The 27,424-nt window shown below is 43.5% G+C and overlaps 1 protein-coding gene across 1 annotated transcript; it reads left to right on the plus strand.

Moving 5' to 3' along the window:
* The first annotated feature begins 21,497 nt into the window (after nt 1-21,497).
* LOC121195777 lies at nt 21,498-23,768 on the plus strand. The gene has a single exon (XM_041059439.1). It carries the CDS (start codon nt 21,498-21,500, stop codon nt 23,766-23,768), a length of 2,271 nt encoding a protein of 756 aa, XP_040915373.1.
* Nucleotides 23,769-27,424: the final 3,656 nt, after the last annotated feature.

Here is a 27,424-nt window from a genome sequence, read left to right on the forward strand (position 1 = left end):
TCAGTACAAGTCTTTTTAAACAAGTCTTTTTAAAGTTATTGACAAAATAAATCTCAAGAAATTGATAATATTTCAAACATTTATAGTTGTGTGAAGTATTTTGTAAATCTTTTCAGTCTCCATGTTGGATGTTTGTCTGTATCAGGAATGATGATCTTTTTGAATCTGAAGAGCTTTGTTGGAATCAGCTTTACTTATGCTAAAAGTATATGTGGCAGATCTATATTGTTTTTTTTCCTTTCATATTTTTGGATGGTTAGGATTTTATTTTAAGAAAAAAAGTAATAAAGTTAGAACAGAAAGGAGATAATGACAGTGGTCAGCATCCTGAGGACAAAGGCTTGAAGGCTTGGTTAGATTTATCTCTGTACTTCAGAGAATCAGATTCAGAACTGATTTTCTTGACTCCATGTTTCCAAAGGAACAACTCTCTGAAACACTAAATCATTTCCTGAAGTACATGACACCATAGATGATCTGATACACAGAGAAGACTGTGAGATCCTCTGGTTAATGCACCTGTTCACATTTTTATCTCCCTTATCAATAAAATCTCTGCCTGAGATCATCTCTCCTCCATATGTCAGACCTGCTGCTGTCAGTCAGGAGAGATTCAGATATTTTTTTTTGTACCAAACCTCATTCAACCTCTGATGCTTTAACCTCCAAATAATATTGAACTGCTTTATTCTGGAATGCAACCCTTTTAGTTTATCAGGCTCAGCACTGAACCACATTACCTTCATTATTTTCTGGTGTCTATGAACAAGTGAAGAGTCATCAGATGTGACAGGTTCAATGTGACTCCTGCTGCAGGAGGTTGTTAAAAGGATGAGACAGAGAGAGAAAAACCAAAGCTAATATCAGAGTGTGAAAGTACAAACATGGTGTGAAACTGTTTGGAGCTGCTCATGTTTTCTTCTCTGACATGTCAGTTTTTTAGAACAGCCTGCTCCAGACAGACATACATCATTCACCATGTCACACTCCTTCCATTTCATAGTGATTGGTTTAACTGTTCTTCAAGGGAAGTTCAGTGACTTGGAAATTCTCTTGTATCCAGCCACTGATTTCTGCTTTTCAATCCAATTTTCTCAGAGACACTCAGTGTTGTTCTGTCTTCATGGTGGAGAGTTTCTCTGCTCACTCACCAAAAGCTGGATCCTCCAGATGCAGGTGTATTTATACTACAATCACCTGAAAGCCCTTGGCTGCACACAGGTGATTTCCATTTATCTAATTATGTGACTTTTCAAACCAGCTGGCTTCACCACTGATGATTTAGATGTGTCCTGAGTGTTTTGTGTTTTACATTAATAATGAATTCAGATCACATTATTGAGATATGTTTAACTTTGTCATTAAAAGGACTTTTTTCTGTTTGCAAGTGTCAAAAGAAAATAAATTCCCTTTGATTCAATGTTATGATGTTGTACAACATTGAATAAAAGGGAATTTAATTTAATTTCCAAGCAGGTGAAACACCTGCACTTTAAATCAACAGCTACACAATGACATAAACCTTTAACAGAAAAAAAGAAGAAGAAAAGTATTCATCCATTTAGATAGATGATAGATTTTAGTGACACTTTTCAAACAGTTCTTCTCTCTCACACACTCCTTCTCTCTCTGTTCTTGTCTCTTAAATAAAGCTTGATAAGCAGTGGCAGTTATTTTTAACGGTAATTCACCAAAGAAACACATCACACATACTTAGGTCATGAAGCTGGAAATCAGATTTCTGGCCATGAACAGGACTCAGTAAACTAGACTTTATGTCTGGTTCAGTGTAGCTGCCTGACAAACTCTCCACTTGTTAGATGAAGTGATTCAGTTACACTGACATTAAACAGCTGTGAGCTTCAGCCAGTGGGATGTGAAGAGGAAGCAGCAGATGAAACACTGCTCTTAGGGCGAGTGACATACAGTGGCTACAGGAAGTATTCAGACCCCTTCAGTTTTTGCAGACTTCACTGTTGTAGATTTCATTTTAAATAGATAAAATCAGCATTTTGTTAATCAGTCAGTATAGATTGAAAATGGGCCTGATTCACATTTGGTTAATTATCCATTTGAAATTTGAAACTTGTCTCTTCACCATCTTTTAGTGGAGAGCGTGGTACAAAGTCATGTTAGGAGCCAACAGTCTCTCCCTCCTTCCTCGTGTTTCTGGGAGAACCTCCCTAGTGTTTCTGGTTTGTCCCCTGTTTGTCTGTGTTCTTGTCTGTGTGTGTGTCTGTGTGTGTGTAGGCCTGGGTGTGGTTGACTTACTTTGGGTTTCCCTCCAGAGCTCCTGCTCACCTGTCTGCAATCACCTCATCAGCCACACCCTCAGCCTGCAGTGTATTAACACCACTTCTTCTCTCCACACCATGTTGTCAGTTCACAGTAGTGTTAATACTCCTGTTAATGATAATAAACAGTGTGTGTCCCACTGCCGATCACTGTAAACCTCCATTTCTGTCAGGAGGACATATGAACTGGATTCTCTCATCCTGTCGTCCTTTGCTTTTTCCTTTACCTTCAGTAGCAACTTTCAAATACACTTTAACATTTGTTTCACAGTTTAATTTGATGTAATGTTGTAAATAAATGATGGAAACAAATATTTGATCAGTTTACTTAGTCCTGTTCTATCCCACCACATTGTGTCCTCTCAGAGATAATGATGCCGTCCATTAGTTTCCCTGATACAAATCTATTTAACCTGTTATAAATCAAAGGGCAGGTGCATTTCTGCTGTTTAGAAATAATGAATGAACTTGACTCCACTGAATGAGAAGCTCACTGTCGTTCAGTCCTTGTGTGGTCTGAGGTTTCCTCCTGATCCATGTTCTATCACAGAGGTGAACCATGCACTTCAACACAAGACCTGTGATACACAGTGGCATGCTGGGAGAGCTTCTAAAACAATATGAAGACAAACTAAAGACAGAAACAACAACACATGTGTGCTCAGTTTAGAACCAGACCAGAGAGTATAGGAGCACGATTGATTGAGTGCAATGATAGCACAGTAATTGTGCATGTGGACTTTTCTGAGGGGTGAAGATGCAAGTATAGTTCTGAGGTGCAGTCATGCCACTTTGGTCAGAACCTCCCACAGCTCAACCTGCACACTGGCATGTACTATACAAAAGAACAGAAGACAGGCTTTTGCACAGTATCAGAATCAGGGACTCTGATTCTGATTCAAACAATATGAATCAGGGAACATATTGTTTGGGATGTAGTGAACTTGACTGGGGCCACAAGACACAAGGAGGTGTGGCTTCCAAAACCACAGAGCAAGAAATATGTCAAATATGCCAGCTTCCTTATACGAAACTGGGAAGGTGAGTGGCCTGGAAATGTGACATCTAAAATCAATATACTCCTCGTTCTAACAAATAGTGTTTTCCATTGTGGAGGTGTACTCACATTAAGCCATGCTGTGAACAGCCACTATCACTAAAGCTGAGCTGGAACGCTGCAAGTGTTTCTTCCACTTTACTGCACAGCAAACTGGTTTGTTCATCTGAACCACTAATAAAGTGATGCTAACTCACTGAGAAACACATTTCATTTTCTTATAACCTTTTCCTAGTTTAAAAGAAACAGCAAAAAGTTTGCTTTGCATTAGTAGTAACATAACAGCTGTGATGTGGCTGAAAATGATCAGTAAACAGTGAAATAAGGCTGATATCTGAAAGTCCAAACTGGAACAGAGGAGTGAAAGTACACATTCAAAGCTCTGGTGTTTGATCTAATTCTTCCTGCTGTCCATACTGGCTGCCAGGAGATCCCTTCTTTAAACACTTTCTGTGGAAATGATAGGCCACAAAATCCACAGTCCTATTTCTGTGCAAATAGTAATTCCAAAGTTCATCAGCATTGTTAAACAAAATCAAGTGGGTATCTTCAAATGTTTGTCTTTTAGTGCAGAATTTCCTCTCTGTGTTTCCACAGCTTTGCAAGGAAACATTAGGTGTAGAAACACAAAGAGGAGAATTTTGGACTAAAAATACCTGGAAGATAGAAACTTGATCTACTCAGACTGTTGAAGCCTCATGTTTGCTTCTTTTCAACTCTGGAAGTCAACTTTTCCACAGGACAGGGACTGTGGATTTTATGCTCCATCATTTCCATTAGAATTTCTTTAGAAAGGATCTTGTTGCAGACAGTACAGACTTCCTAGAAATCCTTTCCTTTCACACAAACTACAGAGCATCACACAAAAACAAAGTTTATATATCTCACAGTCATGATCAGCATTTAAAAAAAATCTAACATGTACTGACTTACTGAAAACCTTGGAGCTGATCTGGACTTTCCTGTGGTTTCCTCTTGTCCTTGTAACAGCAGTAGCTCCTCCCTTCCTTGTCAATAATTGTGCAGAAATATCTGAGTGCTTCTTTCTTCCTAAATCATGAGCAAGTCCTGTCCAGTCCAACTGTTTCTGCTCCTGTTTGACTTCTGAACTTGTCTCTGGCTGTGTGTCCACTTACTGCAGCCTGTGACATCAGACTGTAGAATGTTGATACATCAAAGGCATCAAAGGACAAACTCTCTCTCTCTCTCTCTCACACACACACACACACACACACATTCTTGTCTTAATATAGTTATGAGGACACATCATAACTGAAAGCCTAACACTAACCAAAACATAACCCATACTAATGATATTCAATCTTCTCAAAAATACCAAATGAATTACAACAATAAGCACTCAGGACCATTCAGCTGGGTTGGTGAATTCAGCACCAAGGACAGCAGCAGCTGAACTGTACACAACTACATGTACTAACACACAGCAAATTCACAAAGTACTAAAATCTGGAGTCAGGCAAAAAAGTGTGAAAGAGTTACATTTCTGGAGTTTATTTTATAACTCTGACTACAGTTTGTGTTAAGGTGTACACCCAGGCCGAGTTGAATTTTGGAGTTTATTCCCTGGTGTTCAGGATCTGGTTTTAACTCTGTCCCTGGAGTTCACGACGCATTTTATCGCGGCATGAGCAGCACAAGGAACGTCGTCACAAGGCTGGTAAGAGCATGATTTTTATCAGAAAGTTCTTTAAATGTGTGATATTTTGTCATTGTTCTCACTTTATCTACTTACATAGTACCGCTAATGACTGCAAACTTGATGTTGAACGTAACCCCATTGCTTTTACTCCATTATTTAGAGCAAGTAGCTCCCGCAGCATTAGTTAGCTAACTGTCCTTAGCTGCCATTGTGGAGCTGTTAGCTTTCACTCAAACGTTAATGTCGGCCATACTGTCTGTGGCGTGTGATGTGTCTGTATGACGGTAATGACAAACTGTTTGATAAGCTTCACAAATTAATGACGACGCGCATCTTGAAGGTAATTAATACTGTTTTGGAAATAACCATCCAACAATGCAACCGCATGTCGGTGTTTTAAGAGAATAATTTCCGGCTCAACGGCGCAGACGCAGCTGAAAATACAGTTTTGGCTAGCATGCTAACAGTTGAGCTTATGAACTGTAGCCTTGCTGTTTTGAACAGCGGTGAGAAACGTGTATTTTAACAGTGTGTAGTTGGGATAAACTTTAACTTGAACATGTTATTCTCAGACATATGACATTTTCTTCCTTTATGTCAAACCAACATGTTGATCAAAGTACAACATGGAGGGAAGAAGAAGGACATTAAACTGGAAGAGGCTTGCTTCTAAGATTTTCTCAGTGCAGGTCAGTCAGATGTTTAGTATTAAATTAATAAAGATGTAAACATGTTGTAAGGTGGAGTTGTTATGGTATAGTCCAGCAGAAGTTTCTTATCCCAGAGACTACAACACTGAAAGTCACAGATCAACAGGGAGCAGAGGTGGATGAGGATGTGTTTAAAAATTCATATTTTGCTGCACTTATATTTTGAGAGATTTGTATCTTGACACAGACAAAAATATGTGATTGTGAGAAGTGGATGATAAGAATTCCAAAGTACAGTATTTAATCAGTTCATATTAAGCTGTATGTGTTGTCTGCATTTCAGACCTCCCATCTACTGAAGCATCTATGAACCTGGCTGATCGTTCAGACCTGACAGAATATGTGACCCTCACTACTTGTGGTAAGCAGAGTTATAGGTAATGGTAATGTTTTGTCTTGAGACAGGTAATATCCAGCCAGGTCTGTGATATAGTTTTAATGTGCTGGACTTTAGATTTTATTTGCCTTATACTTGTGTGTGTGTGATCTTCAGATCTAAGTGTCCTGCAGCAAGGGTGTGAAGGCTCCTCCTCTCCAAGTCTGACAGATACACTGTCAGTCTCAAGCACTTTAAGCAGAGACACAAGTGATTCTGGATGCCAGTCTTTGATGGACAGTGTGCTTGCAACTTGTAAACAACTAGATTTTAATCATTATTTATTAAACATAATTCCTAAAAAATGCAAGTAATATGTACAGGTATTAGATAAATGTATTTGCTTACAACATAGATCTAAGTGTAGTTATAAATGTGTTTATAATGTTTTGTTTTTTAGAATGTGGAGCAAACTCTTACTTCAAAACCAGCAGAGATGACTGTGAATAAAGAGTATGAGGAGACTGGAAGTTTGAAAGATTCCAACACACGGTTACTGGTTAATATTATTGTCGCTCACATGCATGGAAAAGAAGGGTAAGAGGCTTCAACTTAATCCTGTATGCTTTTATAAAAACAGACAAAAATGTAAGAGATTTTTTTCCCACTTGCAGGAGAGCTGTTAGTAAAGCAACAAAAGAGTTCCATGGCCTCGGGATTGTTTCACTTTTCCCATCTTTGCAAGACCCATACTCCAAAAATGATATGTAAGTTTAACTCCCTTGTTTGCATATAAGCAACATACAGTATTTGTTCTTGAGACAGCTTTTTTTCTTTCAGGAACACTTCTATGATATTCAAAGCAACAAAGGCCCTAACCCTTTCTTGAGTGGCACATGAAGACAAATCCAGAACAACCTCTTCATCCCAGAGTAGAGTGGAGCTAAAAGGAGGTCACACATCATCCAGAACATATGATGATCAGCCAATCAGAGAGATGAATGCATGGAAGCCATATCTCTCCTTCACCACACAGCTGATCCTGACTTAGTGTTACAGAAGATGAGAGAAACCTTCACCTACCATCAGCAGATTCTTCATGACCCACAGCGGTCAGCTGATGTAGTACTCATGTTTCCACATTTCTTGGATGTGAAGGGACAGGTTAGTATTACATTACATTTTTTTAAGTAAAAATATTGGTTTATTTTAAACGTTTGAAAATGTTGTTTTTCTCTTTTAGATTTTGCAAGACTTCTCACTGATGTTTGGAGCAGAGGTTGCTTCAAGGTTCCTTGAAAAATGGAACAGCAGTTTTAAAGATAAAGTTATCAAGGAGGCAGGAACCTGAAAGAGACGTCTCTCTTAAAACAACAACTGAAAGCTGCTCTGAATGAAGGATCTGACACTGCTGATGAAGCAGGTACAGTTATCATCAGAATAGTAATGCAGTTATGTGAGTCGTCCAACAGTCGTCAGTTTATTGTGTTTTTATTGATTTATTTTACAAAAGCATCTCTGAGTCTAAATAGGCCACTTAAGTCTGCAGTTAAGATTCAGTGTGAGGGCTGAACATTGCTTTGCTCTCCAGCACAGATTTATAATGACTGGGCCATTAATAGTTGTTATATGTGTATATGTTTAAGATCATAGTAAAACCATTAGAACAATGCACAGAGCAATATCATAAACACACTACTTTATATATATAATGAGTGTAAAAGTACTTTTCACTCTGTCCCCAGAGTGGGACAGCAACATGGCTTCTCTTCTGGTGCTGCTTCATCTTCTCACTCCACAACCAGCTGGAAGAAAGCGTCCCACAAAGATCAGCGTCGGAGAGACAACGGATCATCTGGTAAAATTTCAGAAGGTTTGTCAAAACTTCCAAATACTGTAGATGTTGCTGAGTTTTAGAAACACATTTTTATAAACATATTTCTCTTGTTTCAGTCATCCCAAAGCCTTGAGGATCATCTCCTGACCACTGAAGGAACCCATCAGCCATATCTTCTTGCCACAGAAACTTCAAAGACCCAGGTTTTCACCTTTTATATTGTCTTGGACAAAAAGCTTCTGTCATGTCAGTCATGTACATCCTTTGGTGCTTTTGATGAGCTGTTCAAGTCACATTTTGTTTTCAGTGTGAAGTATGATGACGCTCTCTCCAGCCTGTACACATTTTTGCAGACAGAGTAAAAGAGCTCAGAGCAAAGCTGTTAAACAAACCATAAGTAGCTTATTTAGCCAAAATGTTGAGATGTTTCCTCTGTAATTCATCCTTTGGTTCAGTGTTGCTTTTGTTCAGGAACCTCAAATGAATTCATGCCATGTATCCAGGTAAAAGTCTCTCTAGTTATTGTGGATTCAGGAAACATCTCATTAAGATACACAGCTCCATTGATAACACAAGTGTGTCTAACCAGATCCCTTTCAACAACGACACAGAGACAGTAAACAATTCTCAGTCTGTAACTGATGAAATACTTCATCTCATTTCCAAAATACTGAAGCAGCTCCTTCAGGTTCTACTCACAACAAAGACATGTGTGCTTCAGTTATAGCCAAGCTTTTGGGGAGTGGTGAACCAAATACTGTAGTTCTTTATACAACTGAAAATTTAGAGGAATTTGTCAAGCAGGTTATCAAGCAGCTATCACTGGGAATGCCTGTCCTTAAAAACAGTTGAGTCTGGTCCAGTTAAAATGTGTTCAGTTGAAACACTGGATTTTTCTGAAGATATAACAGCATCTCTTCACCTTGATTCTGAAGCCATCGTCTGTCACACAATGGGTGAAATGCTGTGGAGCTGAGTATCGTGTTGGACTCTTTGTGTGCACTGGTACTGATGAAAACATGAACCATTGTTCAGCAAAATAACATCAATCATTTTGCACAAAGTGTTTTTTGTTTTGATTGAGCATGAAACTTGTTTCCATGATCACTTCCATGCTTTCCAAGTGAGTGACACTACACAGAGTGAACTGATTCTAGAAAGGGAGAGATTAAGATATTTCAAATGGTTTGATGCTCAGATGTCATATGGTTGTGATTCATAATGTTATGTTGTATCAGACAGTTGTATAATCTGATTTCTAATCTGAATTTAATGAGTTCTCTTACTGTTTTATACTTGAACTGTAAAGTGAGTAGTCGTCTACCTCAAGTTACACAATGCACCACAGAGAAATGTGTCAGTTTTTATACATTTGCAGACATTTTATTATGCAGTAATGTGTTGTTTACAGTGTTTTGTACAACTTCACTAATGTTTTTCATTGGCATTATTTGCTGCCTGTGTGCTGTTAAATTTTACAGTTTTAAGACAGCAATTAATTCAAAGTGTCATGTATTGAATTTTTAAATGTATTTGCACAAATAAAAGCAAAAGAAAAAAAAATCAACAGGATGGTGTTTGGTGGCCATTTTCCCATAAAACTAAATAATATAATAATGAATAAATTTTAATTCTAAAAAGTGTAAATAAAACACATTTTGAGTGTGAGGTGTCAGCACTGGACAAGAGTTTATATTGAAATTAACTAAATTTTAGAGTTACACTCAGTGAGGGATGAGTATTTTAACACCAGGAGGAGTTCAAGTTATCTCTGTTTCAGAGTTAAAAATTCAGCTCCAGGAACAGAGTTATTTTAACTCAGAGTTTATTCCAGAGGATAAAATTAGCTGTGTGTGCAGTATTTCCAGCTTTACACATTCACTTCTACAAAAATAAACACTTCTGTAGTGATGAAGAAAAGTGTCCATGTAACATTTAGGGCTTGACCATGGTTCCTGGCCCCTAAACAGAGGAGGAGCAGAGAAAATGTGGGCCAATAGGAGCTGTGTTAGGGTACTGAGTAAAGCTGATCATTTTGAATGTGATTTCCAGAAATGTCATCTCTATATTGTTTCCAAACCTCTTTGCACTCACCCCACCAGGGATGGCAGCTGAGATGTTCAGATAAACAGAAGTGAACCATGAAGCACGTGCTGGGTTAAACATCATCACTGGCTGACAGATGAAGTCCAGGGTAAGAAAGCTGAGAGCAGAAGAGGAACTAATTCAGAAAGTGTGATATCAAAGAGAGCAGTGGTGGAGGAAGTACTGAAGCTTAGTACTAAAGTAAAAGCACAAATATAAAAGTATTTTTTAAAGTAAAAGTACTCACGCAATTGTCTCAGTGTTGGGGCTGTGCCATATATATATATATATATATTAATTTCTTTATTGATCCCTCCTGGGGAAATTACTCTCTGCATTTTACCAAGGGGGGAGTTGTAGGTTTCAGCAGTGAGGATCACTTCTGCGTTCAAAAAGCTGCAGTTCCTCGGTGCCACTGGGGGCTGGCTCCAGAAGTGAGCAGTTCTCTATTGACCCCCATGTTAAAATAGCCAACTTTACAGCCTAAAAAAACATATTTACAGCCTGGTACATTTTTTGTTTTTGGTCTCTACAGGTCTCTAATATTGTTTATGTCATTCCAATAACATGTTATACTATAATGCAGTTTGTAGTATAATTGAATTATTATATCTGAAGAAAGGCTCCATTGTTTTTTCCAGTTTAAATGTTCTGCCTGCTTCAGGTTGTGAATTTGATCCTGTACAAGTTCCAGTCATGTTCTCACATGAATGAAATGGCCAATCACAAAATTCACCAGCCTCAGCCAATCAGAAAACTGGATTAAATGTTATCTGCAGTACCAGAGTGTGTTCAATAGGGGGAACACACACAGCTCTGTGTTTACTAATGTGGACATCTTCTGAAACATATACAGATCGTTCATTGGGACTAAAGAAGAAGAAGACATATGGTGAATATTAATATATGTCTTGTGTACTTTGTACAGCAGACACATAATGATGCCTCAACTTACTGCATAACTCTGAACCTGCAAGATCTGCTCCATTACACCACATGATGGAACTGATTAATCTGATTTATCACTTTGGGTTCAGCTTCTGTGAATGAAGAAAAAAAGATCAAATAAAGTCCAGGTGGAGGGTGGAGGAGGTGGAGGAGTCTCAGTGTGTCTGCAGAGACTGTGTAGAAGGACAGAGCAGCAGCAGAGCAGTCCAGATACACTGATGATTCTCTTTCAGATCCAGAGGAACACACAGGGATGATGGTGGACTTGACAGTGGAGCTGTTCTCAGAGCAGTTCAGACTGCAGCACTGAGAGTCTTCTCCACTTCTTCTGGTTCCTCTGTCAGTCACTGCTGGATGAAGCTCTCCTCTCCACTCTACCTCCCAGTAACATGGACCAATCAGAGCCTCTCTACACACAAGATGCTGCTGCTTCAACCTCTCTGGATCATCAGGACACAGCTCGTCCTCTCTCAACACACACACCGTCCTCTTCACTCTCTCCTTTAGAACAGCCTCCATCTGTTGAGAGAAGAAGACAGACAACAAATGTGATAAATCAGTGTTTACAGAGACTCACTTCATCAGCTGTCAGTCACTGATGCAGCACATCCAGTATAAAGAGCAGCAGGGACTTCAGTCCTGTTCAGAGCAGAAGTGGAGCAGCTGTGTAGTGTAGCAGCTTCCTCTCAGCTCTCATGTTAACGTATTGGAGTGAAGACACTGAGCTGGAAGCTCACACACCTGCAGAGACTTTTAGCATCAAGTCTGTTTCCTCTGAACATTTCACTCAAGTCCACAGTGGAAATAAACTGCTGAGTCATGAAGCTTCATTACTGCACAAACAGTTTAGTGATGGATTCACTGCTGTTACATGTCAACTCATGTTCCATTTAAAGAAAGAGTCTCTGTGTGTTGATGAACATCTGATCTGCTTCTGAAATATCAGCTGACAAATAAACATGGAGGCTGTCACTGAAAGTATCTGACAGATGGACAGATATACAGATGTGATCACTGGACTTCAGCAGAGGTTCTGCTCTGTATCAGACCACATGCTGACAAAATGTCATGATGCTTCTCTGAAATCAGAGCCAGTGATTTGCAGGCTGCAGTCAGACTGATCTCAGAGCTGTGACAAAGATCAAACTCATCAATTCTTTACTGCTGAAATGAGACAACAAACAGTCTCAGATTAGATGTGATGGAAGGACAGTTGGACCAATGAGGACAACTGTCTCTACACATCCTGTGAGGCGGTCAGCTGTGATCCAGCTTTATTTCCTGTTGACATGAACACAACAACAACAACAACAACAGATCACAATGAGCTTGTGGCTGCTGTGATTGGCTGACTGTCCTCTGCGTCTCTGTCTTTCTGTCCCATCCTGAGGCCTGTCCCCGTTCTCCTCTCACAGCTTCAATGAGGAAAGCAGCCACTGAGAAGGTTGGAGGTTTACAGGAGACACTGGATCTTTGCTTTGATACGAACTGTGTTTAGTACAATACAGCTGAAAGCAGCATGGACTGACTCCAACCCTCTACTGACCTCAGAGTCTCCAGTCCACAGTCTGGACTCTGCAGAAAACCACACAGATCCTTCACTCCTGAATCCTGCAGGTTGTTTCCCCACAGCTCCAGGTGTCTCAGATGGGAGGGGCTGGACTTCAGAGCTGAGGCCAGAGAAGCACAGCTGATCTCTGACAAACTGCAGTTGATCAAACTGAATAAAGAATAAAAGATGTGAGTTTAGGAGACAAAGTTCCTGCTTGAAAGCGTTGAGTGTTTCGTCATCTGTTCAGAGCTGAAGAAGGTTGAGAATGTACAAGTTTGGAAAATGGAAACTCCAAACACCTGAACCAACAGGATGCAGCTTAAAAACAGTCAGATACTAAAAGTCAAACACAGCTCTCATTAACGTCAGTCACTATAAACATCACAGATCATAAAGCAAAGAGTGAAGAAACATTTCTTTCTGTCTTAATGTGGAATATTTGCTTTGTATGTGAAGAAATATAAAAGTCAACTGAAGGTGAAGATGAAATTGTTCCAAAGTAAAGAGTCAATTAGCAAGTGTTGGATTTTGAATCTTCATTCAATGAGTTTGAAATATGAAGCTGAACAAGATGCTCAGTGTGGATCAGCATCAAATCTCTGAGCTCAAATCTCCTTCAAAAAGTCCCACATTCACACTCAGGTTTAACAGTTTGGAAGAAAGTTTTCAAAGTGTTCACTAAGGTTTCAAATGAAATCTTTCATATTGTGTGAAATAATAGTTTGAGCCTTTGATGTTTTGAGTGTGACTGAAGTTTGTGTTGAGAGTTTGAGAAGCTGCAGACATTCAGCACATGTGCAGTGTGTTGAATGAGACATTTCATCACATTCCAGTCATGTGTCTTTGGTCCAAAGCAAGTTGAGCTTCATCCAACACTCTCTGCTCACACATTTGAATCTGCTGTTCCAGCATTGCATTCTGGGATTCCTGGCCCCACCTTCCTGGTGGATGTCAGCTTAGGGGGGGTCTGTGTCCCACAGTTTGTGTCCCTGTGACAAAGACACAGTGGGACGTTGACACCCAGTGGGCTCAGTGATTGGTCGGCTGTGTGGAGCTGAGAAAGGAGCCAGGGTTTGAACTTCTCTCTCTGCTCTGTTTTCATTGGTTCCACAAATATTTGTGTCCCTGTTCAGCTCAGCAGCTGAGTGTAGCTCTATGAATGTCTTCAGGAGACACTGTGTGAAAATGTCCTCTCCGTATTTAAACCATGGTGACGTGTCCTCTCTGTGACAGCAGGCTTTTCACTGTGCCTGTGAGTGAGGCCATTGGGAGCAGCTATGAACACTTGTGCCTTCAGACCTGCTCACACGTGTTGTACAGATCAGTTCTTGTCAAACATCCTGATCTCAATGAGACTTTGTGAATAACACAAGCTCAACTCAGTCAAACTGCTGACACTGTCAATGTGGACTGTAAGAGTCAGAATCCAAATCATTTTCAAAGCTTTAAAAATCACTTTGAAAATCAGAGTCAGCACTTTCACAACTTCCTTTCAACCATTTCACACTTTGAATGTTAGAAATTCTGAAGGAGATTTGACCTAATAAATACTGAATAAAGCACAACTTTCACATCATATTCATCTCAGCACACAAGTAAACAATGGAGTCTGACCTCAGAGTCTCCAGTCCACAGTCTGGACTCTGCACAAGATCAGACAGATCCTTCAGTCCTGAATCCTGCAGGTAGTTTCCTCTCAGGTCCAGGTGTCTCAGATGGGAGGGGTTGGACTTCAGAGCTGAGGCCAGAGAAGCACAGCTGATCTCTGACAACCTGCAGGAACTCAACCTGAATAAAGAATAAAAGATGTGAGTTTAGGAGACAAAGTTCCTGCTTGAAAGCGTTGAGTGTTTCATCATCTGTTCAGAGCTGAAGAAGGTTGAGAATGTACAAGTTTGGAAAATGGAAACTCCAAACACCTGAACCAACAGGATGCAGCTTAAAAACAGTCAGATACTAAAAGTCAAACACAGCTCTCATTAACGTCAGTCACTATAAACATCACAGATCATAAAGCAAAGAGTGAATAAACATTTCTTTCTGTCTCTCAGTCTGACCTCAGAGTCTCCAGTCCACAGTGTGGACTCTGCAGAAAACCACACAGCAGCTTCACTCCTGAATCCTGCAGGTTGTTGTCACTCAGGTCCAGGTCTCTCAGATGGGAGGGGTTGGACTTCAGAGCTGAGGCCAGAGAAGCACAGCTGATCTCTGACAAACTGCAGAAACTCAATCTGAATAAAGAATAAATCATGTGGATAAAAATCATTTCTAATCCAATCAGATATGTCCTAATCAATGAGCTTTCACTAACATGAGTAGAGGGACTTTGTCCTTCTCTTATTGTGGATCATCATAATGTCAGCCTTCTACACACATCATCCAAATGTCATCACAACATTCATACAACTATTCATGTCAACACAGATTCATAACATGCTGCTGAGCTCAGTCAAGTCTAGAATTAGAAGATAAAGATCAAATCAGACATGTTGGACTCAAATCCTCTTCATCATTGAAGTTTTTTACATGACCTTCTTCTTCCTGAACTTTGTGTCATTAAACAACATTAAAGGACAAATTCACATTTCTTGACTTCAACCAACAGTCAGATGTCACACGTTGATTTAAAGAGTCTTTGGTGGCAGTCGTCCTTCCTGTGGTCCACACTGACTGTGAAGTGGTCTCCTCCTAACACAACTACACTGTAAGAAATGACTTCATGAGTTCAGCTGTAGCTGAATGAAGCTTCATCAGTCTGACTCAGACAAATGTGTAGAAGAATACTGAATTCTCCCATTCTGCTCTGATATATTCAGACCTCAGTTCCTGGTTGAAGGTGTGTGTTTCCTGATTCTACTCTCCTCTACACCAGGAGAGAAAACACCTGCTTCTGACTTATTTAACACAAAATATAGAAAGACTTTAAAGGAGCAGTGTGAAGATTATGTTTTAAGTAGAGTTTAATCACCTGCAACATGAATTGGACTCATGAACATGACTCAAAACAACATGAATAAATTAACAGATGAATGTAGAATCTTATAGTTAATAATAAAAAAAAAAAACCGGATACGGTGGTGGTGAAGGAGACGTGCCTCCCCTGCCTCTGCAACCATGGCTGTGGTGTCCCTGAGCAAGGCACCGATTCACCCCAGCTCCCTGGGCGCCTCACTAGGCAGCCCCCTGCCCCAGCGTCTCTAGTGCATGTGCATGCTTGTGTGTGTGTTTCGTTCACTTGGTGTGGGTAAAATGCAGAGAGTAATTTCCCCAGGAGGGATCAATAAAGTCATTAAAATTAAAATTAAAAATTAAATAAACAGATAAACTTAACAGCAATAATCACAACAAACTGAAAAATCATCTCCAGAAAAACACACAGCTGACCTAAAGATTATAAAACTATAATGAGAATAATTTCATTCTGTGTATATTTAAAAAACTAAACTACAAATCTACACTGACTGATAATGTTAAAGATCATGTCTGGACTTACACAGCCTTTCTGCAGTTCCCCACAGCTGGGATCAGTCTCCGTCGTCCCTCCTCTGATGTGTTGTACTTCTTCAGGTCCAACTCATCCAGAACCTCCTCTGACATCTGCAGAACGTAGGCCAGAGCTGAACAGTGGATCTCAGAGAGTCTCTGCTCTGATCTGTTCTCTGACTTCAGGAACTCTTGGATCTCCTGATGTACTGAGCGGTCCTTCATCTCCATCAGACAGTGGAAGACATTGATGCTTCTGTCAGGAGAGATATCATCTGTGTTCATCTCCTTCAGGTTGTTGATGGCTGTCTGGATGATTTCTGGTCTGTTCTCTGTCTGACCCAGAAGGCCTCCTAAGAGTCTCTGGTTGGACTCCAGAGACAGGCCATGAAGGAAGCGAACAAACAGGTCCAGGTGGCCATTTTTACTTTGGAGGGATTTCTCCATGGCATCACTAAGGAAGACATCGAGTGATGAGTAGCTGCTTTGATTGTTTCTAAAATACCAATGAGTGTTCCCGATAAGAGTGTTTGAGCCCCAGTGTTTGTAGTCTTGTCCCAGGAAAGTCCTCAGCTCTCTTGTCTTCCTCTCTGTGTAACAGTGGAACATGTAGACTGCAGCCAGAAACTCCTGAATGCTCAGATGAACAAAGCAGTAGACTGTTTTCTGGAAGATCACACTCTCTTTTAAAGATCTCTGTACAAACTCCTGAGTAAACCAAGGCCTCTGTGACATCAAGACCACACTGCTCCAGGTCTTCTTGGTAGAACATGATGTTTCCTTTCTCCAGATGTTCAAACGACAGCCTCCCCAGCTTCAGAAGAACTTCCCTGTCAGCCTTCGTCAGCTCCTGTGGACTCATCTCATGTTCCTCATCATACTTATGCTTCTTCCTCTTTGTCTGAACCAGCAGGAAGTGTGAGTACAGGTCAGTCAGGGTCTTGGGCAGCTCTCCTCTCTGCTCTGTGGTCAACATGTGCTCCAGAACTGTAGCAGAGATCCAGCAGAAGACTGGGATCTGACACATGATGTGGAGGCTCCTGGATGTCTTGATGTGTGAGATGATTCTTCTGGACAGCTCTTCATCACTGGATCTCCTCCTGAAGTACTCCTCCTTCTGGTCGTCAGTGAAGCCTCGTACTTCTGTTACCATGTCAACACATGCAGGGGGGATCTGATTGGCTGCCGCAGGTCGGGAAGTTATCCAGACCAGAGCCGAGGGAAGCAGATTCCCCTTGATGAGGCTTGTCAGCAGCATGTTGACAGATGTCTTCTGTGAGACATCAGACACGACCTCCCTGTTACTGAAATCCAGTGAAAGTCTGCTTTCATCCAGGCCGTCAAAGATGAACAACACTTTACAGACAGCGAGCTTCTCTGCTGTGAGCTTCTTTAATGTTGGATGGAAAACGTGGAGCAGCCTGAGAAGACTGAACTGCTTATCTTTGATCAGGTTCAGCTCCCTGAACGAAAGCAGAACCAGCAGACTGACGTCTTGGTTTTCAGAGCCCTCTGCCCAGTCCAGAGTGAACTTCTGCACTGAGAAGGTTTTTCCAACGCCAGCGACGCCGTTCGTCAGAACGACTCTGATGCGTCTCTGTTGGTCAGGTAAGGCTTTAAAGATGTCGTGGCACTTGATTGGAGTGTCATGGAGGGTCTCCATCTTGGAAGCTGTCTCCAGCTGCCTCACCTCATGTTGGGTATTAACCTCTTCACTCTGTCCCTCTGTGATGTAAAGCTCAGTGTAGATCCTGTTGAGGAGGGTTTCACTTCCTGTTCCATCAGTTCCTTCAGTCACATGTTCACATCTCCTCCTCAGACTGATCTTATGTTCATCTAAAACCTCCTGCAGACCACTATCTGCTGAAAATCTGCTGACACAGAAGAAATAATGTCAGACTAAAGAAAGAGAATCTGAGAATCTGCTCATTTCTTTCATCAGCTGCATAAAAACTAAAGACAAGCAAAGAAAGGCTTTTTCATTTTGTGGTATTTCTAATCATCTTAAATGCCAAAGCTGTATGATAGAACAAATGACTCAGTATCAAAGCACAGCTCCTGTTTTCAGAGATGATGACATGAGCAGACAGATGTACAGTCTTACTTTGTACAGTGCTGCTCTGACTGACTGTCTGCAGTCCAGCTCTTGTTCTGGATCTTTGAACTTACTGAGATACTCTTGGATGTTTTGGGTGGATTACTGTGAGATTGTTGGGATTCTTTCAGGCTCTGATAATGTGTTCCTTTTTCAGTCTGATCAAACTTTTTTGGGAGCTACAATCCAGTGTAAGGACATTCTGCTCCTTTCCAACACTCATTAAATCCCAGAAACCTGACAACAAATGATTTTAGCAGCACGACCAGTGCTGAGACTAAATGTTCTGTTGATTGTTGTGAACAAATATCCAGATTTGGTTCACAATGTGTAGAAGCTGTTAAAGGCTCAGACATGTAAATCATTAAAGTGGAACCTCCAACATGGAGACACTGTGTTTCTCCTTTGTCCTTCTTTTCATTGACAGGTCTACAGACTCTGGAAGTGGCAATCAGGCTCGTGTTCATACACCAACTCTCACAATGACTGAGACTGATAAAACAGTAACATGAGAAAGCTCTGCTTTATAAATCTGATGAAAAGAGTGTGTGTGCATATTTCTGTCTTTGTGTGGACACAGAGTTTCATGGATCTGGCCCCTGGTGTCTCCCTGTTTCCTTCAAATGTGTCTGAGAACTGAATCATCCTCAGGTCAGTTTACACTAGAAACTCTCTTACTTTGTGTCTGAGGGTCCAGGTTCATTACTGAACTTTGGAGGATTATACTCTTTGGACCAGTCACTCTTCATAGACAGACAGCTGGATCCTGGAGACTCTGCTCTCAGTCTGTGGTCCTGACCTCTGAAAACACAAACACATTTTTATTCATATCACATCAATCACTGATAAATTGTCTGAGGACAAAGTCATTGTGGGAACTCTCAGCTGACGTCCTGCAGCAACGTCACCATGTAGCACTGAACACTATACTGAAGGATGGAGGCAGCACACCAGCATCCATAAACAACACTGTTGTGTCAGTTAATCATAAAATATGAGCAGTTTCCACGTGTTGATGAACTGACTCACATTAACTCTAAAGAACTGTAGTGGGACTATTTTCATCTGTGGATTTATTTACATTTGGTGCTGTGTGTGTGTGTGTGTGTGTATCCATGAACATGAAGGAACATGTCACCCAATGTAACAGTGTGGTTCACTGATGTGTTTTAATATTTTCTGGCTCAGAGGAATCAGATCTATCAGGCTGTGATACACATTCTATGTGGGTTTGACTCTGGGATATATTGGTTATAAGAAAAATATGGAAAATCAGTGAAAGTAAAAATGTTCTTTTTCTAACTTCGCTCGGTGTTTCACTATGGGAATCGCCTTGGCGTGACCAACTACGGAAGCTCCAATGACATCACGTCTGTCGGTGACAGACCGGTCGAGCCGTGCTCGGAGACCCGCCCCCTCTTATTAACACGGTCGACCATCCCCTCCTAAATCATTCTCGCTTTCTTCCCGTGAGAACTACTTTGCTCCCTCAACGCGTTCCAGGATTTTGGCTAACTGCTTAACAGTTCTTAGGCGCCCCGTCAAGGAGTACGTTGCCGAACGCAGTTTCCTCTTAGTCCGGATCGCGCCGAGTAAGTACTTCACGAGAAATATACAGACTAGCGCGTCAAGGCGAGTTTGATTTTGGTTTGGTTAACATTCATTTGTTATCCGGACTTATTTCGAGTTTAGCTAACGTGTCAAGACGAGCTAACTCATAACATTGCTACTTGCTAGGTTATAGCTTCGCTGCTAGCTCTAGCGTGGACAAGTGCTAACGTGTCGTGACGAGCAAATCTGATAGTTTATCAGAGCCATTCCTCTCTTTCCTTTAGCATGTCTACGGCCGCTAACCCCGCCAAAGGGTCGGAGCCGAAGGCCAAGGAGGTTGTATCCCGCCCGTGTCCCGCGTCATGCGGGTCGACCATCTCGGGCAGGGACCCTCACCCGATGTGCTTAGCGTGCATGGGCACTAAACACGCCCAGGCTTCGCTAGCGGACCCACAGTCCTGTTCTCACTGCGCATCAATGCCGGAAAAGATTTTGGAAAGGAGGCTGAGAGTAGCCGTGGCTAACAGTCAGGATCCCTGTCTGGCAGCCGCGACTCCCAAGGCTGATGTCCATCAGGCGCGAGCTCCGATGAGCTGGGCGGACATGATGGACACAGAATCCCCAGTTATGCCCCCACTGTTCGAAAGTTCGGATGTAGGGCTACTGGGAGATGAGGATGCAGAGTGCGATGCTAACTCTGACCTCCTCGACATGGGGGATATGGAGGAAGAAGAGGAGGATGACTCCTCTTTCCCACCCCAGCAGTCCAGACCATCAAGCGCTACTGAGGTGGCTCCACCGATGGACAGCGACTTGTATGAGGTCTGCAAACGGGCCGCAGCCAAGCTGGGAATCCCATGGCCAGCTGCCCAGGATGCTGAGGGAACAGAACGGGACCTGTATGATGGTAAGAGGCTCCCGCCAGCCCAGCCCCACCCAAACAGCTTCTTCCAGCAGTGCCTGCTTGTATGAAGGAGATGAGTCGGTACTGGCCCAGCCCCTTTAAGAGCAAGTTGCCAACCAAGGGCTGTTCCAAGCTGGAAATTAAGGGGATGAGTGAGCTGGGGTTGGCCGAACCCCCAGCTGTGGAGCCTTCAGTGGCGTACCACCTCCATCCCAGTCGGAGATCAGTCTCAGCCTCTTCAAACATCTCTCTGCCTAGTAAGTCAGATCGCCTCACCGCATCTATTTACCAGAGGATGTACAAGTATGCAGCACAATCAGTGTGCTCCCTCAACGCTGTCACACTGCTGTCTGCATATCAGGCTGAGATACTGGAGGAAATGGGTCGTCAGCTGGATTCTCAGTCTCCTAACCCCCTCCTCTGGGATGAGATATGTGTGGTGAATGATCTTCTCCTACGCTCCTCTAGGGGAGCAGTGCAGGGTTGTGGCCGTGTTATGGGGCTAGCAGTCACAGGTGAGAGAGCCTTGTGGCTGAATTTGTCTGGTCTGAGTGATTCTCAGAAGGCTGAGATCATGGATTCAGAATATGACCCCACCAAGGGTCTCTTTGGCCCAGCATTGGAGAAGATGAGGGAAACAAGCACACGCAGGAAGCAGGAGGGTGAAGCTTTTGACCTCTGCTTACCACGTAAACCCCAGCCACGTGCATCACAGCCCCCCAGTGCTGGCTTTGCTGCTGCAGCAATGAGGGGAAAGCATGGTGGACCCAGGGTGCAGAAGCCTGGGCCAGCACAGCAGACAGGCCAACAGTCTAAGTCTGAGAACCCAAAACCATGGGGAAAGCATTCCTTTGCAGCAGTGGCAGCAAGGAATCGGCCTTCTTCCCACCCCGGCGAGGGGAAGAAGAAGCGTGCCACCTAACACAGCCTCCCCCTCCTTTCTCTCCGCCAGTGAAAAGAAGGCGGGAGGGATTCAGCCCCTTAATACAAGGTTCAGAGGCTCCTATGGTTCCCTGTTCTTCAGGAGTCCTCCTTCAGTCTCTCTCCCCACAGTTTCAGGGAGAGGAGACACAGGGGCAGGTCACACAGTGTCACCAAGCACTCAAACAGTGTTACCACATGTTCCCAGGTCTGTTAGTGCCACCAAACACCTTACAGTCCCACCAGTTCCTTTGTTCTCTTTCAGGGGAAATAGAGAAATTAAAGAATGCATTCCTGCATCCAGGCATGTTGCCGAGGGCAGAGTGCTCCCCAAAATTACAAAACAACAAATCAATAAAAAAGGAAAGAGAACGTCGCTGTGGCCCGCCGTTCCCAGTAGGGGGAGCTCAACCTCCTCCTGTTGGGAGCAGCTCTCTCAGTCGCGGGCGGATGACGTCACTCACGTGCGACGTGTTGGGCCCGCTGGCTTCAAGAGTGGAGCGGTGGCGCGCATGCGCAGTTCCCCCTTGGGTGTTGACAACAGTTGCCATGGGTTACAGACTACAGTTTGCTGTGAAACCACCCAAATTCAGCGGTGTGTTAACTTCTGTAGCAAATGGAGCGTCAGCTCGGGTCTTGGAAGAGGAGATTGCGGCGTTATTAATCAAACGCGCAATCAGACCAGTCCCAAGCGAGGAAACCCAGCAGGGGTTTTACTCCCGTTACTTCCTCATTCCAAAGAAGGGAGGCTCGTCCCTGCGGCCCATTTTAGACCTCCGTGTGTTAAACCAGCATCTACGCAGATACACATTCAGAATGCTAACACCCAAAGTGCTCTGCCGTTCGATCCGTCCAAACGACTGGTTTGTGACGATCGATTTAGCAGACGCATATTTTCACATTGCTGTTTATCCAGCACACAGAAAATTTCTCAGGTTCGCGTATCAAGGGGCGGCCTACGAGTTTCTGACAATCCCCTTCGGCCTTTCTTTAGCTCCGAGGGTATTCAGCAAGTGTGTGGAAGCGGCTCTGTTTCCGTTGAGGAACAGCGGCATCAGAATATTTTCGTACATAGACGATTATCTCATATGCTCTCACTCGCGGGAGCAGGTGGTCAAAGATTCTGTTACGGTGTTGAATCACCTCAGAGACCTCGGTTTCAGAATAAACGAGGCCAAGAGCCGCCTGCAGCCGGCGCAATGCACAGAGTATTTAGGGCTCTGCATAAACTCCCTCTCTTATCGCGTCAGGCTGTCAGAGGAGAGGGAGAGGGCATTCACACACTGTCTCGCACTTTTTCAACTGGGAAAAGTGGTGACGTTCAGATTGTGTCTCCGACTTCTCGGTCTCATGGCGTCGGTGATATCTGTGGTGCAATTGGGGCTGCTAATGATGAGGGATTTTCAGCGATGGACAGCTTCTCTGCATCTCTGCTCTCAGCGTCATCTGCACCGCAAAGTGAAAGTAACGGCGCAGTGCGTTGCGGCCCTCCGGCCGTGGAGAGAGCCTGCAATGCTGACGTCAGGCGTGCCTCTGGGAACGGTGTCGTCCAGGGTAACCATGACAACGGACGCTTCCCTGTCGGGGTGGGGCGCGACGTTGATGGGCAGAACAGCCAATGGCGTGTGGTCGCCTCAGATGGCTCGCCTTCACATAAATGTGCTAGAGATGCAAGCAGTGTTTTTAGCACTCAAACATTTTCTGCCTCATCTGCTGGGGCATCATGTGTTGGTGAAGACAGACAACTCCACAGTGGTAGCTTATATCAACCGTCAGGGGGGCACTCGCTCTCTGCAGCTGCACAGGTTGGCTCAGAGGCTAATTGTGTGGGGCAGTACACGATTCCTGTCCCTCCGAGCGACCCATGTAGCAGGGGTTCTGAACAGGGGTGCGGACTTATTGTCCAGAGGGAACCCACTGTACGGGGAATGGAGGCTTCACCCACAGGTGGTGAAACAGATTTGGCAGAGATACGGCCAGGCAGACGTAGATCTCTTCGCCTCTCAAGAAAACACTCATTGCCCGCTATTCTTCTCCCTGTCAGACGCGAGCGCACCTCTGGGCGTGGACGCTCTTGCCCACCCCTGGCCGAATGTCCTGCTATACGCCTTCCCACCTCTCAGCATGGTCTCTCCGACTCTGGCCAGAGTGCGGGAGCAGAAGCTGTCGCTAATTTTGGTAGCTCCTCGGTGGCCATCCAAACACTGGATAGCAGAGATAATGCAGCTTCTGGTGGACGAGCCGTGGCCGCTCCCCATACGCAGAGATCTTCTCTCTCAGGCACGGGGCGAGATTTATCATCCTCACCCAGACCGCCTGTCTCTTTGGGTCTGGCCTGTGAGAGGTGGAACTTGAATGCAGCAGGACTGCCTCCTGAAGTAGTGGACACTATTCAGAATGCCAGAGCTTCCTCCACTCGCTCACTTTACAGTGGTAAGTGGCGGGTTTTCGAGGAATGGTGCACTGATAGGGGCGTTATCCCTTTCCAGTGTTCTGTGGTGGAGGTACTGTGTTTTCTGCAGGAGTTGTTGGATAAAGGACGAGCTTTTTCCACAATTAAGGTTTACTTGGCAGCAATTTCAGCTTGTCATGTAGGTTTTGGTGATAAAACAGTGGGGCAACATCCTTTGGTGTGTCGCTTCATGAAGGGGGCCCGCCGTAAGCTCCCAGTGTCCAGGCCCCTGGTGCCTCTGTGGGATTTGTTGCTGGTTCTGGATGCCCTTTCAGACCACCCTTTTGAGCCCATGGAGATGGTGGGGTTGAGATTTCTTTCAATTAAGACTGCTCTGCTTCTGGCTCTAACCACTGCGAAGCGGGTGAGCGACCTACAGGCTCTGTCAGTCCACCCTTCCTGTTTGCAGATGGCCCCTGGGCGTGCTAAAGCATGCCTGCGGCCTAATCCAGCATTTGTCCCTAAAGTACTGGAGTCATCATACAGATGTCCTACTTTAGAGCTGTTGGCTTTTCACCCTCCACCGTTCTCCTCAGAAGAGGAAAGACGGCTTCACACACTGTGCCCAGTGCGGGCTCTGGGGGTGTATGTTGATAGAACAGCTGGGTTTAGGAGAACCAATCAGCTGTTTGTTTCCTGGGCCACTTCTCATAAGGGCAGGCCATTGTCCCGCCAAAGGCTGTCGCACTGGATTGTGGAGGCCATTTCTCTTGCATACAGATGTAAGGGCTCTCAGTCTCCTATGGGAGTTAAAGCCCACTCTACCAGAGGCATGGCCTCATCGTGGGCTTTATTCAGAGGAGTGTCAGTTCAAGACATTTGTACAGCGGCAAGTTGGGCTACACCGCACACATTTGTGCGCTTTTATAGGCTCAATGTCGCCCAGCCATCACTGTCTCACGCTGTGCTGGAAGCAGGCACTGCTGATTTGATGTAAAGGTAAGGCTCTCTTGAAGTCGTCAAGGGTCACGGCGTCAGGGAGCTACTGCAATCCGGGAGTGGGCTATATCTCCCATAGTGAAACACCGAGCGAAGTTAGAAAAAGAACGGAGGGTTACTTGCGTAATCCCTGGTTCTTTGATAACAGAGTGAGGTGTTTCACCAACATTTCCCTCCTTGCAGGCACGGAAAGAAACCGGCTTAAATGATTTAGGAGGGGATGGTCAACCGTGTTAATAAGAGGGGGCGGGTCTCCGAGCACGGCTCGACCGGTCTGTCACCGACAGACGTGATGTCATTGGAGCTTCCGTAGTTGGTCACGCCAAGGCGATTCCCATAGTGAAACACCTCACTCTGTTATCAAAGAACCAGGGATTACGCAAGTAACCCTCCGTTCTTTAGTCAGATCATTTCAAAAGAAACAAGCAGCCTCAGCAGTCAGTATTAATACACTGATGAGCCAGAAGAACCAGGAAGAACTGATTTTCTGTCGACACTACAGCAGCTGTTACAGACAGAGACGACAACTGCAGGACCTGAACACACTAAACACTGTTATAGCCCAAAGTTTGGAGGTTCACAGGTTTGTAGCAGTTCTCTTACTTTGTGTCTGAGGGTCCAGGTTCATTACTGAACTTTGGAGGATTAAACACTTTGGACCAGTCACTCTTCATAGACAGACAGCTGGATCCTGGAGACTCTGCTCTGTCCTCTTCTTCCTCCACACAAACACTCATCTTCTGGACTTCAGTCAGTCTGAGAAGGAAACCAGTAAAACACACTGTGAGCTCAGACACACAAAGAATCAGGACACACAAGTCTGATCAAGAGTCACATGCAAGACTGAGAGAACAGGAGGCAGCATCTCTTATAAAGTTAACTGAACATTTAAATAAATAAATAAATAAATAAATAGCTTCCTGAAGTTTTATAAAGTAAATAAAACAAAGTTAATAAAAATTTGCACAGAAATGTGACTCTCAGATCAATTAGTAGTCCCAGTTGAGCAGCACCAGACTGTGGTGTTAAAAGCAGAGTTGTTCAGCGTGCTGTCTGACGGCTTCTCTTGCTCTCATAAATTGCAGAGACTTCACTGAAGACTTCAGTCTGTCCATCTGCAATAAGAGTTTGATAAAAAGAGAGAGAAAGTGGGGCCACATGCTGACATATGCTCAACTCATCATGCTTAATTTATTACAGCATGTGTGAAGCTTGTAGGAGATTTTATTATGTAAATGTTATATTTTAACAACATGTGATAGCAGGGACCCTGTCAAAACTAGGCTACATTACTAATGATTAATGTTACTATAGGAGAGACTATTGATCCCTGAACACTGTGCAGTTCAATAGGCTTTATGATGCAGTTACATTATGTCTTAAGTCTTGAACAGCAACATCCTGCTCCTCTCTACAAGAAAAGGTCAAACTATCACAGACACTATGACAGAAACTATCACAGAAACTATCACAGACACTATCACAGACACTATCAAAGAAACTATCACAGAAACTATCACAGAAACTATCACAGAAACTATCACAGACACTATCACAGAAACTATCACAGACACTATCAAAGAAACTATCACAGAAACTATCAAAGAAACTATCACAGAAACTATCACAGACACTATCACAGACACTATGACAGAAACTATCACAGACAGCTTCAGAACACACTTCATCTAACAATATGTCATTTTCTGCTGCTTCTCTAATGTCTGCGTAGTGCCGGTGCGTATACAGGTGAACTGTCTGTCTATACCATATATACCAATGCACACACAAACACACACACACATACACACTATTCTCTAGCCATTTCCTCAACGCTTTTTAGATTGTAAAAAGACACGAGTACTGAGCTCTGTGCTCTGAAGGCCTGCAGTAGTTTTCATACTTGCCCTGAACCAAGTTTGTTTGCCGCCATCTTGTTTTCCAGTTGATTTGTAATCCTGCTTTGACTGATTTGGTAAATCATGGTTTGTTGTTGGGAAATATTTGAACACGCTTACAGGGAATGATCATGTCCCTGCAAAAGACCACGTATGAGCATGTTTTGTCCACCACTGAGTCCAAATCATCCCCACAGAACTGTGTGAAAACATCCCAGTCTGTGCAGTTAAAACATCCCTGGAGACAGAGCACAGACTAATCTGTCCAGACCTTTATGTCCAAGATCTTTTTTTTTTTAATTTTAATGACTTTATTGATCCCTCCTGGGGAAATGACTCTCTGCATGTTACCCACACCAAGTGAACGAAACACACACACAAGTATACATATGCACATACACTAGAGACGCTGGGGCAGGGGGCTGCCCAGTGAGGCACCCGGGGAGCTGGGGTGGCGCCTTGCTCAGGGGCACCACAGTCATGGACGCAGAGGCAGGGGAGGCGCGTCTCCTTTACCACAACCAACGACCCTCCGATCTCAGGCCAGTCCAAATCCAAAGCCGCACTCTTAACTTGCTGCACCACGGCTGCCACCTTTTTCTTCTCCCTCTTTAAAACAGTTTTATATGTGGGCAGCAAATGCACACAGCTGTGGAAGAGATTTATAAGCCCCCTGTATCGACCCATAGCACAGGTCCAGTGTCTTTTCCCACCTGGTTGGA

The sequence above is a fragment of the Toxotes jaculatrix genome, chromosome 16 (genome assembly GCF_017976425.1).
Source record: "Toxotes jaculatrix isolate fToxJac2 chromosome 16, fToxJac2.pri, whole genome shotgun sequence".
In the NCBI taxonomy this organism is placed as follows: Eukaryota; Metazoa; Chordata; class Actinopteri; family Toxotidae; genus Toxotes; species Toxotes jaculatrix.

Excerpts from the sequence above, each read along its gene's own strand:
- LOC121195777 (XM_041059439.1), top strand. The coding sequence starts at position 21,498 with ATGGTTCCCTGTTCTTCAGGAGTCCTCCTTCAGTCTCTCTCCCCACAG.